The 14,979-nt window shown below is 34.5% G+C and overlaps 1 protein-coding gene across 3 annotated transcripts in view; it reads right to left on the reverse strand.

Annotated features, from left to right (window-relative positions):
* LOC116167064 overlaps positions 1–14,979 on the reverse strand; it is a 46,375-nt gene that overhangs the window by 27,231 nt on the left and 4,165 nt on the right. For 2 of the 3 annotated variants that reach the window (XM_031482299.1, XM_031482298.1), the window contains exon 1: positions 8,155–8,286. The exons of the other annotated variant lie outside the window; for it this stretch is intronic. In XM_031482299.1, the coding sequence (XP_031338159.1) occupies positions 8,155–8,207 (53 nt within the window). In that variant the 5' untranslated portion in view covers positions 8,208–8,286. Of the gene's footprint in view, positions 1–8,154; positions 8,287–14,979 lie in introns of those variants that run through there. 3 annotated transcript variants of the gene reach the window in all.

Genomic DNA, 14,979 nt, shown 5'->3' on the forward strand with positions numbered 1-14,979 from the left:
GTGGCCTGTAGAATCCATAATTTCAAACAGTTCCAAGATTGGGCTACTAGTTCAAAAGTTACAGCCCTTTGAATTTTCTTTCGAAATTGGTTTCTAGTCTATAACTTTTGATTGAGAAGTCTGATCGAAAAAGTACGAATTGTTTTGGATTCTACGCACCAAAATTAATAAGAAAAAGTGTTTTCCCGAGAAATTTTGGTGCAGTCGATTTTTGGTAAAAAAGGAAGGTTATACACTGCCTTTTTTTGAGCCCCGAAAAAAAAATTGTCTCAGATCGACACGGAAAAAATTTTTTCTTATAGAATGTGGCCTGTAGAATCCATAATTTCAAACAGTTCCAAGATTGGGCTACTAGTTCAAAAGTTACAGCCCTTTGAATTTTCTTTCGAAATTGGTTTCTAGTCTATAACTTTTGATTGAGAAGTCTGATCGAAAAAGTACGAATTGTTTTGGATTCTACGCACCAAAATTAATAAGAAAAAGTGTTTTCCCGAGAAATTTTTGTGCAGTCGATTTTTGGTAAGAAGGGAAGGTTGTACACTGCTTTTTCATCATTTAAATCATTAAGATGCAAGGAAGAGGAACACAATTTCATTTTAAAATTGAAGAATAAATAAAAATAACAGCTGGCCTTTCATATTTATTGTGGACTAAAAATCAGAAAAAAAAGCTTTAAAAAACGGAAACACGGATGTCAGTAAATTCGAAATACCAGGCATTTTTGAGCGCATATGAGGCAGCCCGTGAGTCGACGAGCTGAGATGTGTGTTGTTGGCCGTGGAGGTCATATTTATTATAATTTCAGTTTAATAGTTCCCTTTATTGTTATCGTTTTGACTAAAAGTATTCAAGTAGCTTTTTCTCGTATTTTTAGTCGTAGAAACCGGCTGCATATAGTCAGCCCACAATTGTTGTAACACCCTGTATATCTGATAGCTAACAATGTGAACAATTGAACGGTAAGATGAAATAGGGGTCCGTAATGGCATTCCATCGTTTAATTAATTTAATTATCAAAATTGGAAACCTATAAAAATATTTGTGATTCTTTATGTAATGATTACATTTCAGGGCCAGCCAGGACACGGCTTCCTATAATTACCAGGCTCCGCTGTAAGAACTGGAAACGCCGAATCAATACAGAACATTTGGCCTACCATCACTACTGTTGTGTTACTGAATGATTTTCGGAAATTTGCATACAGTCACATACCTAACCATTTTCTTTCATGTCGTTAACATAATTGTTATTGCAGTTCGCTACACAACATTTAGGAGGCATCTAGAATTAATTTTAAAACCATTAGACTCACTTTACATAAATTTACACTAATCATAAAATAATAACGTGACATGGTACACTGTGTAGCTTTATTTTTGAAGAAAAAGTGTTTTAAAACAAGAGCGTTTAATTTGTAGGTCAGATAATTGTTAACTTTGCAAATAAGGGTATTTTCAATTTAAACTGACTTGAATCTCCACAAGACCACTATTTGAATAACACAATTTTCAGTTTCGATAATAAAACAGGATAACATACCATAAACACGCCCCTAAACTGACACTGGCATAAAATCATAGGGGTGTCAAATTTCAAGGATTTTCAAGAACCAGCACTGTACTGCTGAAACCATTACATATAGTCACTTTAATGATTTCTATAGAAAACACCTTTTCAAGTTTAATTTGGTACGAAAGAAAACCAATTTGAGATTTAACAATTTCGAAATGGAATGTTGAAATTATAATTCAGATTTTAAGGCTAATAAATATTGTTACATGATTATTATTATTATTTTTGTAAAATTTTTAAATTTCTGGGCGAACTTGGACGCGGTTCACTTTAAAGCGACAAAAAACTATTCGGAATTACCAAAAGATTTTAAACAATACCAGAAAATACCACCCTCTTGGTTGTTAATTTAGTACAATGGCTTGAATAATGAACCAGTCCAGCCGATTACAGTGTGATGAGTAAAGTGGGATCTTTTGGAATAAAATAAAAATGTAACAGATGTCATATATTTTTTCTCCAGCTTGATCTACCAGAAAAGTCGTGTGAATCAAGATGATAATGTTGACATAATTTAAGGCAATTAAGATGTAGACCAGCGATTCTTTTATTGGAACCACTGGAAAGCATTTTTCAGTAACTTTCCATCGATGTGTCACATGTATGAGGTTGCCATTTAGGATTTTTGAGGAGGGGGGCTGAGGAGTTAAGGGGGGTGGGGGTTGTCACTCATAACGTCATTCTGGTTCACCCTCGAAACGGTTTTGCGCGATTTTCAATATCTTCTTTAGTTTGGATGATATGGCCGACTGTTTTAAAATTGACACCCCCTATAAGGGCATTACATAACTGTTGTATGTACTCAACTCGCTAACAATAAATAAAAAATATTTAGTTTAGCGTGTAGTTCATTTAACTGGGTTCCTCAATGGCATTAACAATAGGATTAAGTCATCAGACCCAGAAAATAGGGGGTCGCGATTACAAAAAGGTTGAGAATCGCTGATGTAGACTGTAGGACAAAGAATCAATTTAATAATATCCATACATTTACTATATTTATTTTATTTATTTATTTATTGTCCATCTTGTTCTGGACCCTCAACAGGCTTTCACTCAATTACAGAGTGACCCTCATAATGCTTTTTGGAGGTGCAGTATTATTTCATATCCGACCTTAATTAACTAAATTATATAGTACCTGGGGCGGGCCGAAAAAGGCGAAGATTTTTTGTTGTTGAAATCACGTTTGTCATAGTAAAAAAAAATTGCAAGAAGGGTAGACAAATACAACATAGCAAGTGTATATAACAATATTCCCGCGTATACAGGGTGTCCCTAAAAGGTCTGTACAACGCGCTACCATGGGTTCTTGGTATCAAAATAGGACGATTTAACCCAACTTACCTCTATCCAAAAGTGCTTCGGTAAGGCGCTATCTACCGCCAAAGATTTAAAAAAAAATCGTTATTTTTATTTTATCGGAAAATGGTTTTGCCGATTAAAATGAAATTCGGGATGTGAATGTCTAATGTAAAAAGGGTCTTTGTGATATCATCGTTTTGATTGTAGTTGCTATGTAGGTGGTAAAATACTGACCATCCACATCTGAAGAGGTCTAAAACTTTTTAACTACTATTTTGACAGTTCTGAATTTTTAGACACTGATAGACAGTTTACTTGCAAGCATTTTTTGTCTCTGTGAGTATACTCCCTAACGCATTGGCGACCATTTCCACGACAGTATCCAAACACTAATAGCATATCAGTTAACTCTGCGTTACTGTATTGAAAGGCCATATTACAATTTTAACAATAAAATTTTAAGTCTTCAAGCAAAACGTAAATTGTTCAAGTTTAAGAAACAACAAACAAACGTTACGCCACTCTAAGGTTTCACAGCCATCTTCTGATTTTTTTTAGGAACAATCGCATGTATGGTGCATGCCATTCATCATGCCTAAATTTTTTTTTTTCGTAAACCATCACAGATAGCGATATTCATCAAGAGACAAAAAATGCTTGCAAGTAAACTGTCTATCAGTGTCTAAAAATTCAGAACCGTCAAAATAGTAGTTAAAAAGTTTTAGACCTCTTCAGATGTGGATGGTCAGTATTTTACCACCTACATAGCAACTACAATCAAAACGATGATATCACAAAGACCCTTTTTACATTAGACATTCACATCCCGAATTTCATTTTAATCGGCAAAACCATTTTCCGATAAAATAAAAATAACGATTTTTTTTTTAATCTTTGGCGGTAGATAGCGCCTTACCGAGGCACTTTTGGATAGAGGTAAGTTGGGTTAAATCGTCCTATTTTGATACCAAGAACCCCTGGTAACGCATTGTACAGACCTTTTAGGGACACCCTGTATAAAAAGAAAAGAAAAAGGCGCATTTAAACGAAATTATTTTCATTTACTTCTACGCGAGCAAAACAATTGATTATTTTTCTTCCCCTTTTCCTTTTCTTTTTCTTTATTTAGAACCACGAATGTATTATTTATCTCTCTCTCCCTTTCAATATACATATTTTTAAGTTCATTCCACTAATTGTTTTATTTTCTTAGTTTAGGGTGGGGTTAAGTGGTAGAGCAGTTCTAGAGTGTCTCACCACAGAACTGAACTTCGCCCCGTTAGATTACGGAACATTAATTTCATTTAATTTTAATTATTTAGTTTATTATCTATTTGAATGTTTATGTTATGTTTATTTCCTTCTGTACTTCCAGTATCTAATAAATGTCACTTATTATTATTATTATTATTAACCTATTTTTTTCAAGATTTAGTCATATTTTTGATTTGTCATAGCAAAACACTGATAGGTATGACCTCACTTTTGACCCACAAACATTCTTCGCTTAATTTGTGACTCATTATTCAGGCAAAACCCTATTAAATTGTTCTTGAGTTCCAAATTAACCCAGAACTCACCACTAGGAAGTGGCTACATGTCGAGTACCATCCACCCTCCCGCGCTATCCTCCAAAAAAGATGCGAAATAATGACTTTTGTTCTCAAACGAAGGCAACATTTCATTCGACCTAATGAATCCATATTTAGTGTTCCCAAAAAACTTTGGAAGATGCTTCAGTCACTAGATTTACGCTCCTTTCCCCGGTTTATGTGTGACGAGGAAATTTAGGAAATGTAATTTTTCCTTAAGAAGCTTCAATAGCTCTTCCAGATTTAAGTGTTTAGTAATTGGAGGCTCTGTGATTGATTTATAATAATAATAGTTAATTGACCAACAGAAAAAAAACTTCCAATAACAGATCAAATTCTTGAGCAATAAAATAAGAACATTAGAAAAGAAATGTAAAAGTTTAAAGAGCTATGTTAAACCAGTGATAGTCGTACTGCTATGAAACCAATCTATTAGATCGATATAGTTAGCTGCTTCAAAGTTTATTGCAGGAACTCAAACATGTATATTTGTACTGCCCTCCTCCACCTCAGCCTGGGCGTACTTTTAGTTTTACAGCTAATTTTTCTATGTATCCTATATCTCTTATCAGTAAGCATTACTAGTAAAATGTTTTCGGGACGGGCAAAGTACCCATTTGATGCAGTTACCTTATCAATAACTTTTTTAACACATTCTGGGAAGCCCCTTGGCAGATATATCATCTTCCATATATGCTTAGCGCAATACTAACAAAAAGGCTCAAACGAAATTGTTGCATGTACTCTGACAACATACTCTGTTAGGATTTTAAGAGATTCTGACGGATGTTCTGTAAGAAATATCAAGGCGGAGTAGCCTGTTAGCTGTTGTCAACCACCTTGCGTGACTAATTTTTCCACGTAATTTTTTGGACAAGTTCTTGTCACATTTTCCATTCCGAGTAGCACTAATTATTTTGAAAACATATTGCTAATCGGTGCTTAAGATCCTTTTCGTCAACTTCTGGAAACCTCATATCAATCGGTTCAAAATCAGTAACAGGTTTCTTTTCACAGTCATTTAGTAATGATCCTACAGGACCAGAAAATGTGGCTGTCAATTTCTTGCAGCAAATGGCGTAGGGGTAGCTCATTGGTGTGCAATAAGCAAATTAGCCACTGGAGGGGTTTACCAATTTTTAATTCAATTGTGTGTGAATAAATGTGACTTTGGGAGAAATAATTTTTAGCGTCCCGGTGGCGCGGCTAAAAGTTAAAATATATCAACCAAATTTTTTGTGTCACAGGTGAACTAATTCCTATCCGTTTTCTACTGCGACAGATCCAAAATGTGACTTTGAAAAAAAAAAGCCCCGAGGCGCGGCTAGAAAAAATCAGTATACTTGTGTCTACCCTTTCTATGACAATTGAGATTTCAAAAATCATTTCTTTCGGCCCGCCCTATTATATAGTGCCAAATTGTTAAACAGTCTAAGGCCTGGTCTAAGGTAACTGCAAAAGGTACCATATGTATAATCAGTGGTAAAAGTATCTTGCAAAAACCATAACTTGAATTTTGTTTTAAAATGATCTAAAATTTTGACCTCCATTATTGTCGAACTCGAAGTGTCGGCATTGAGTCTGCCACCATCAGAAATGAAGTGCTGAAGGTCAAATCAAAGCTTACGGTGTAAGAGACCTAAACGTGCAATGTAACGTTTTTTGTCATCATACCTCTCCGACTATTAGAAATATCTCCATATTTATACAGGCTACCGTTTAGTTACCATATTAGTAGTATAAATTTCGCATTTCTTATGGGAATGATTCTCGAAAATGTTGCTTAAGTTGTTCCTCTAGACTGCCTAAATTTGGAACATGTAACTAGTGATAGAAGTGGAAAAGAAAACATCAAAGTGAAATTAGGTGTGAAGGATGGCCAAGTCTGGCGCACAATGATACATCTGATGTAGAGTGTGAAATGCATATAATTGGGCGAAATTGTGCGATTTTATCACTAAGGAAAGGTACAAAAACTATACGCAAAAGCTACTTATGCAATAAACAAAATTTTTAGAGGAGCGTAGCTCTAAACGATACCTACAATATTTACGCGAGCATTCGATTTAACGTTAACAAATCGGTAGATCGAATGTAGGTAATTAAGTTCCTTGTATTCTTTTCACGTAAATGTCAATGCAAACCATTTGCTAATTACAAACAGAAACACGAACGAGACATGATAACTTTCTATCTATTAAAGTAGCCTAAAACTAAAATGTTCCTTCCGCAAAGACCGGAGGCTTTGGAGCTATATTCAAAGCCGGGGGGGTAAAATGGCAAAAGTTGATTAATGGTGCAGATACAATCGATGATTTTTTAAATCGATCCATTTTCGATATCTGCGCGCCCGCGGCCAGCGTAAAGGTTATCATGACTAGGAAACTAATTAAGGAAAAAATCTGCGTGACTCCTCTAAACTGGGCCCTAAATGCAACAACATTATACAACCAGTCGGCATTCTAAAATAACGTCGGGTCTTTCTTAATCCGATAAAAATGCATTACAACATGACGATGCGATGTCTTCTCAAAGTTGCGCAACTTGCTGTACTTCCATAGTAACTAACTGCTGTTAATTTAGTTCATCTTGTCTAAATTGAAATTATTGTACTCTAAATGAGATTTAAAATGTCTATCGCAATCGTCTCTTCCTTCCTTTAAGTAGTGTGAGAATTTAACGCATTCGACCTGAAGCAATAGTTGATATACTTCCATCCCCAATTTCGCTGCCGCCAATAAATACGGCAAGGCGACATTATTCCATTGTTTTGTGAAGATTAGGAAAGTTACAAATTAAAAGCCTCGAAAAATAACACCGCTTTCATTATACTGTAATTATAACGTTAACACAATTTTTTCTACTCCATTGCGAATTTACATTAGCGTTACTTCACATTGGTTTTATTGCATTGTAAGATTACGCACTGCTTCATTGTACTTCGGTTACAAACGGTACTAAAATTAGTTTAAGAAGAAAGTGTAGTACGTCAAAAGATTAGGGATCAGAAAATCCTAGTTGATATTTAATTTTGTGTGCTCTCTCTCACTCGCGCAGATTTTTGAAGACGTTTTGCAATATTCCTCTATTGGAAGCAAACGGTAACAAGCGATCGATATCAGATAATTACAACAGAACAGGTCGTAAAAATGTAACGTAAATGTCGAGCACAATGTCCAGTATTCGTTTAGTTAATTACGAAACTACCCTTTCTTGTTATAAAAGATGCCGATGGAGAAAACCTATAACAATCGTAAACTATGATGTAACGATACGTATTTCGCACAATATCCTGTTAAATTGAGAACGATCTGACAATATCGTTACGTATCTCGGGGGAAGCAGCAAAAGGATATTTCGCATTATAGAGCAGAATCTTCTCAATTAGAGCTCAGACGCCGCAAATCAAGTACCGTCATTACATAATTATTAAAGAAGCATCTTCCTATCATTACAATAATTGGAAATGCTACGCTGTGCAGCCACGCATAGTAAATAGAACGCGGTGATATATGGCTTTAACACTATTTACTAGATTAATTGAAGCCGTCTTAATGGTATGCGCGATTCGGATTCTGCAGAATTAATTGGCCTCTAAATCTGGGGTAAAGCGCGCGAAAACGTCGCCAATTATGACAATATTATTCTAGAATATTTAAATAATCCTTGAACCTCATTCCTTACTTTACGGCTGGTATATGAATGGAAACACACAATAGGAATATAAAAATTATCATAATCTGCAAATTAACGCTACTTTATATTCACAGAAATTTTTAGGTCATTACTATAGCGCTAATATACATCACTTGCACTTGCACTACTTTAAAACGTACGTCGCTTTTAAGATTCAATTACGAACTTACAAAGCGTTAAACAAAGCACTTATTTGCAATGTAAACTTTCTGTTTATAAATATTCGTAATTACCTCAATTGATACGTAAATATTATTAAGTTACACCTACTTTTGTGGTACACTTTTTTACTTTGTGCAAGAATCGCCTTTGTTATACAGCGTACTATAAACATATTATAAATTTGTAAGAACTAGGATAATCCATAGTTATTTATAAGTACGACAACCAAAGGATGGCCTTTTAGCATATGACCGCAGTGGTGTTGTTGAGGTGTTACCTTTAGTAATAAATGTTCAATGTAGCCACGTAGATTGAATGCACTTCTCCTGTTGGAATTCGATTCTTTTCAATAAGTACAATACAAAATCTGTTAATCCAAATGGTTTTCACGGGTCGATTGCTTTAGGAATATTAAAGTTAGGTACTTCAAATAAAGTTATTTATGTAGTCGATGACGCCATGTTTAAAATTTGAGGCACCCTGTATAAAATTCTATTACACACATCATATTACCGAAAAAAAAACCTTTTATTTACTGAATTTATTCCAAGTTAGAGATACGCCTTGTATAACGGCGCACTAAATTGTATATCATTAAGTTGAGCAAATTTTAGTAAACATGTATTTATTTCATATAGGTATTTAGCAATGTCATAAAAATGTAAAAACCGTCAGAAATGGAATAGAAATGTCATCAAAAGGTGGAAATGTGGAAATGGTATATAGATAGACCGTGAGGATTTGGTGTTTAATCTTGTTTAAATAATCGCTTTGTTTACTTTGGTTTGTAGTTGTAAAGGTAAGTGCGATAAGAGTTCGTTGTAGCTACGTTAAGCTAATTAGTTTCAAGATGAGCAATGTTTTTTCGCCGAAGAAAACACAGGTGTTCAGTTTATCGTTCGACGACGTATTAATTAGAAGAGAAAAGAGGAGCGGAAATGAGAGAATGGAAGAATGTTTTATCAAGATCTAGCACGCGGGAAACGTAGCTTTTTGTTCAAGCGTTTTTATTTGGTGGAGGTATTTTGAGTGTTTTCTGCAATCGAAGCTTTTTGGAGAAGAATCAGTCTTAATAATCATAAAGTTCTTGTCATAGAAGAAAGGTCGTTTAAAAAGTCAGGGTCGTTTAAATCAAGAATAATGAAAAAGTAAAGAAGTAAATTGTCGAAGTCACATCACCTGGTGTTTGGGTAGTGATCTGTTTAAAGAGTATGGCCGGATATTAGGGATTATTAACTTTAAGTCAATTTTCTTTTAATTTTAACTTGTTTCAATTGAACGCATGTGCGCGGTATTTGTACTCTGGTTCTGAGTGCCTATTATTATTTCAGCTTTATAGATTGATTTATGTTGAATAAATTTGTTTCATCTGTAAATGATTACCTTTGGTTTAATCGAGCTCCGGATAAGATAAATTTTCTATTTGTACTCAAAATTACGTAAAGTGTTAATTTGTTAAATAATTATTTGGAATTGTGGAAGTGATCAAGGCTGCTGAGTTTCTCAAATTAATAACGTTAAGTCAATATTGAGATTTTCATAGTAGCAGATACCGGGCGTGACTTGAGACATTTTATAGTCAGAATTTTCATGTGAAAGAGTGTACCTGAGGTTAATTTAGCCTGCTGGATAGGTGTTTATGGGGGTGTTTAGTGACCGTTTGTCATTGAACATAGCATCTTGATTGGAGGGCCTTAGGAAAACGGAAAATTTGGGTCAACGTTAAATTCAAATTAGGGGAAGTTTGTCTTAGGGCATATTGTCAGGAAATTTAATAACTTATTTTTTCAGTATCAAAACTGCCATATATTATAGATAAATTATATTATAACTTGGTTCGATGTCGAACTGCTCCACTCCATTTTTGGAAAGACGGAAATCCGGAACACTCGCTAATCGACTTGATTCGTTTTAATTGTTCCAACGTTTGATTACTTTTTTTGACGCTTTGATTGATAAGATATCGCCGAAAAGCTTCGGAATATGGACAATAGATCCACAAACGTAATGTCCGCTACAATAAGTACATGCTACGAAACAACAAAGACACAAAGATACACAAAGAATGTAAGCTTCAGTTAAGCTTAAATAACCAACACATATACTTTCATTTAAATTTGTCGTTTATGTGGTTTTTCAATTTTAGAATCGTTTGTGGCCTTTGATTCGCCTTTAACGGTGTGTGATTTTTTTACAAAGCCTACTTTTTGGATCGTATAGAAGGCTTTGCTTCTTTGTTATCTGTAATTTAATAGTCAATTTATACGTTTGTATTAACAATGGAAAAAAAGATCCGTGGCCAAATCTTTACCGAAGTACAGAGAGAACATTTACTGCAAATAATTGATTGAATCATCAAGCCCATGGGAGTTCGTTACAGAAGATTTCATTTCCGAATCAATCACCAAAAAACCAGTAAAGCACTTGATGCACTTTTATGACATCATAAAACGAAATGCGAGAAAAGGGATGCATCGAGCAATGTAAGCAATGTTTAATGTTTATAAATTCATTAGGGTATTTAATCATTGGTACGTTTTTAGAAAGAAAGGTGTCGAGGGCAATTAAAGAAGCTTTTGATCGAGAACTGGCGCAACAAGTTATAGAAAAGTTTCCAGAAGAAGCTTTACTTGCGAAAAAGTGTGAAAAAATAACCTAACCTCTTATTTCCAAAGTGGGGAGAAAGAAAATTGGAGGAGGAATCGAAAGCAGCATCACCGGCATAACAAATGCTATAGATAATGAGTCCTTAAAGTCCTTAAAGGTCTCAAAATACTTATCCTTTTCATTTTCTTCCACAGCTGACCGTCCATGTACTCCAAAACGTGGAATTATTGCTCCAAAACGGAGACCTCAAATCCAAAATAAGAGGTCAGTTTGCAGCAATTTAAAAAAAACTACCACCTTCAACAGTGGAAGAATGCTCGAGTGGAATACTACACTCTCCTTATGAAGAAGAATTTTAGAAAACGCGTTTAAGCGAGTCAATTAAAGAAATGAATACATTTTCTATTTAAATAAAATGATGTTCAAAACTATTAGATGAAGCCTAATTATTCAAAAAAATTACTTTTCACAAGCTCAAATCGAAAATTATGAACAAATTGTCCGTTTAATCAGTCGACAAGCACCGGTTAAATATTGCCGTGATTAGAGGCTTGACGGTGCCGTTAATGCTAATTTTTTTTTGTGCATACGAATTGTAGCCTAATCGTGGTTTAACAGTTCCGTTAAATTAACTAATTTAATCAAGACAAATGTCATTTTTTTATCGAAACAAATGAGTTAACAGCTCCGTTAAGCTTTGATTAACTTTTGTGCATTCGGCCCATATAACTTTTGATTGAGAGGTCTGATCGAAAAAGTACGAATTGTTTTGGATTCTACGCACGAAAATTAATCAGAAAAAGCGTTTGCCCGAGAAATTTTGGTGCAGTCGATTTTTGGTAAAAAAGGAAGGTTACACACTGCCTTTTGTTGAAACCCGAAAAAAAAATTGTCTCAGAACGACCGGAAAAAAACATTTTCTTATAGAATGTGGCCTGTAGAATCCATAATTTCAAACAGTTCCAAGATTGGGCTACTAGTTCAAAAGTTACAGCCCTTTGAATTTTCTTTCGAAACTGGTTTCTAGTCTAGGGCCGAATGCACAAACAATAAATAATCAGGCCGTTAGTTAATCAGTATGATTAAATTAAACATTTGATTATTAGATTGGTATGCACAAAACAAAAAAACTCCTTGATTAACTAACCAAAGTGATTAAGCAAAGTTGTACTTTTATGGAAATGTGTGATTTTTTTACAGATCCTACTTTTTTGATCATATAGAATTGGCTTTTCTTTCTTGTTATTTGTAATTTCAAGTCAATTTACATGTTTGTGTTAACAATGGAAAAAAAGATCCGTGGCCAAAACTTTACCGAAGTACAGAGAGAACATTTACTGCAAATAATTGATTGAATCATAGGCAAATATTACCTTCTTATTATAGTAACTTAATGACTGCCCAGAGTTCGTTCAATAAAAGTTCCGGTTAAACGTCCATTGAGTGCGAAAGTGGAGCTTATTCCAACATATATTTTTAACTGCTAGAATAATTTATTACAGTAGCTAAAATATCATAAATTAAGCATTTCTGAAACATCAAGCCCATGGGAGTTCGTTACAGAAGATTTCATTTCCGAACCAATCACCAAAAAAACCAGTAAAGCAATTGATGCACTTTTATGACATCATAAAACGAAATGCGAGAAAAGGGATGCATCGAGCAATGTAAGCAATGTTTAATGTTTATAAATTCATTAGGGTATTTAATCACCCACACATGTATACAGGAAAAGAGAAGTTTTGCTGTTGAATTTAGTGGATTTCAGATTTTTACAGGCACAAAAGTTCTCAAGATCTGTACGAAAAAGTTTTAAGGGTACCTTTTTGCCATTCAAATTTAATCAGGATTTTTTCACATAATTAATTGCAGCGGTAGTTAGTGGTAAATAGTGGAAAGTTACTTTAATAATGAAGAAGATTTAACACAAATTAAGAAAAGAACGATCGGACGGCCGAAAGTACCTAATATGATAGCATGTTGAAGCACAAGGATAGTGTGCTTCACCAGCATCACGCCAGTACCAGGCCCGAATGGGAGGTGAGTTACACGCACCCACATTGCAATATAGTAAGCATCTGCTCAATTAATTTTAAATCAACTAGTTAAAACGGAATTTCCTATTGCGTAACAACATTTAATTCCAGAAACCATTTGCAAAAGAGAAGTTGCTTCGAAACTGACTCAACGCTCAGAAAAAATTACACTAAACCATAAGACTTACCATCCCTTCAAAAAGATGACTACGCTTTGTTAAAAAACTAATTAAATAGACAGCAGTTCACATTATTGTATTGAAAGCCTAATTATTACGTACGAAATAAACATATTCCTAATAAGAAGCCTTAGACAAGTACACGTACATGCAATCGAGCGAAAAAAAAGGATGAAGAAAGTCAGTGACTGCCAATAATCTTGGTGGAAAAGAGATATATCGTAATTAGCTTACATTATATAACTAGGAATAACAAGAAAGTGGTTGATAGAATGCTAGCTTATCCAATTAGACGGCAATTATCGGAAGGTATGCCATTATTTTAAATATCATATTAGATAAACTACTGTCATCTTTTACTCAAGAAGCAGGACGAAAAATTCGTGTTACATAATTAACTAATCGAGTTTGGTAATAAACGTGTATTGAAAATCGAGCATAGGTAGTCAGCGTTTGTGACCTTTTCAAGATCTCATCACTCTGGTTGTATGAAAGGTAGATAACCACGCCTCGGAAATATGCGGAAAATGATCTTTTATCACTTTGATTGTTAACATTTTTACGCGTAGCTTAATTCTAGCTTTCGTATCTATTAATCATTGACTAACTCAATATTAATAATGGATTGAAATGTCAGGTTTAATTAAAGGTATAAGTATATGCCTAAGCAATGTAGATCTTTTCGTTACATGCGGATTACTGATGGATTAAGTGAACACAATACTGTAAGGAGTTATTAAAATGGTGCGGCGCTGCATAGCTCCTCAGTAGATTGAATTACACCAAATTTTCCCATAATTACCTTTGCCTGGAATCGAAGCAATTATTTCCTTTAACTCAAAAAATGACTTATCTTCTTGACTGGTATATAAATTAACAATTAAGTCGATATACACGTCAATTGAGATAGCAAACAATCAAAGCATGAAATCTGTAATTCATTTATCTTTTTTTTAAAAATTAATTCGTAACCAAACACCCAAATTTGATCTTCTGGGTATTTCTGTAACGAAAATCTGATGGCCTTAAAAGTTATGTCTCGCTGAATTAGGGGCGATTATTATAATTTTTACGTGGGGGTAGCTCGGGTTGAGGGGTAAATGTTAAAATCCTTGAGAACACTTTACTAGCTCCTGCTGTAGAGTATCTAACTGTATTTAAAACAGTTTCTAATACTTTAAAACTCTATATAAATCTCCAAGAGAGTCCAAGAAGAGCTTTGAGAGCTTTTAATTGTTTTTTTTAAGAGTCTTTGATGCAATGGAAGTCCTTAAGGATGTTTAATACATTTTATCAACGGTATCAAGAGATCTCTATAATATTAAGATATTTTTGTGTTTAAGGTCTTTTAGAAATCTTTAACAATCTTTAAGGCTTTTTAAAAGTACAACTTAAGATGCAGTTTGAGCTTCAAATCGTTGTTAAGCTGTTATAGCAGTCACAAGCATTTCTCGTACCCGCCCTAAATGTAAAGACGCCGAAATCCACGACTTACCTAGGTAAATGTTCGGTAAAGGATCGGGATAACCATGGAGGAAAGGCGATAAAATAGTGACCAAGAAATTTTTGCCCGGAATACCGCTTTCGGAAGTGAAATAAAACAGACCAGTGGAGGACCAAAAGTGCAAGAGATCATCTGATGGAACGATGTACCGATAACTGGTATGAAACCTAAATAGAACTTGAGGTAGCCGTGAATTACTAGATAAATAGGCACCCGGACTGGATGGGGTAAAATGCCAGAAATGTGAGTTTCCACAGTTCTGGAAGAAAACCATCCTATGTTCTGTCTGCCTGCAGGAAAATTGTATGAACACTTGATCAGGGCA

The sequence above is a fragment of the Photinus pyralis genome, unplaced genomic scaffold (assembly GCF_008802855.1).
Source record: "Photinus pyralis isolate 1611_PpyrPB1 unplaced genomic scaffold, Ppyr1.3 Ppyr1.4_LG3b, whole genome shotgun sequence".
Taxonomy (NCBI): domain Eukaryota; kingdom Metazoa; phylum Arthropoda; class Insecta; order Coleoptera; family Lampyridae; genus Photinus; species Photinus pyralis.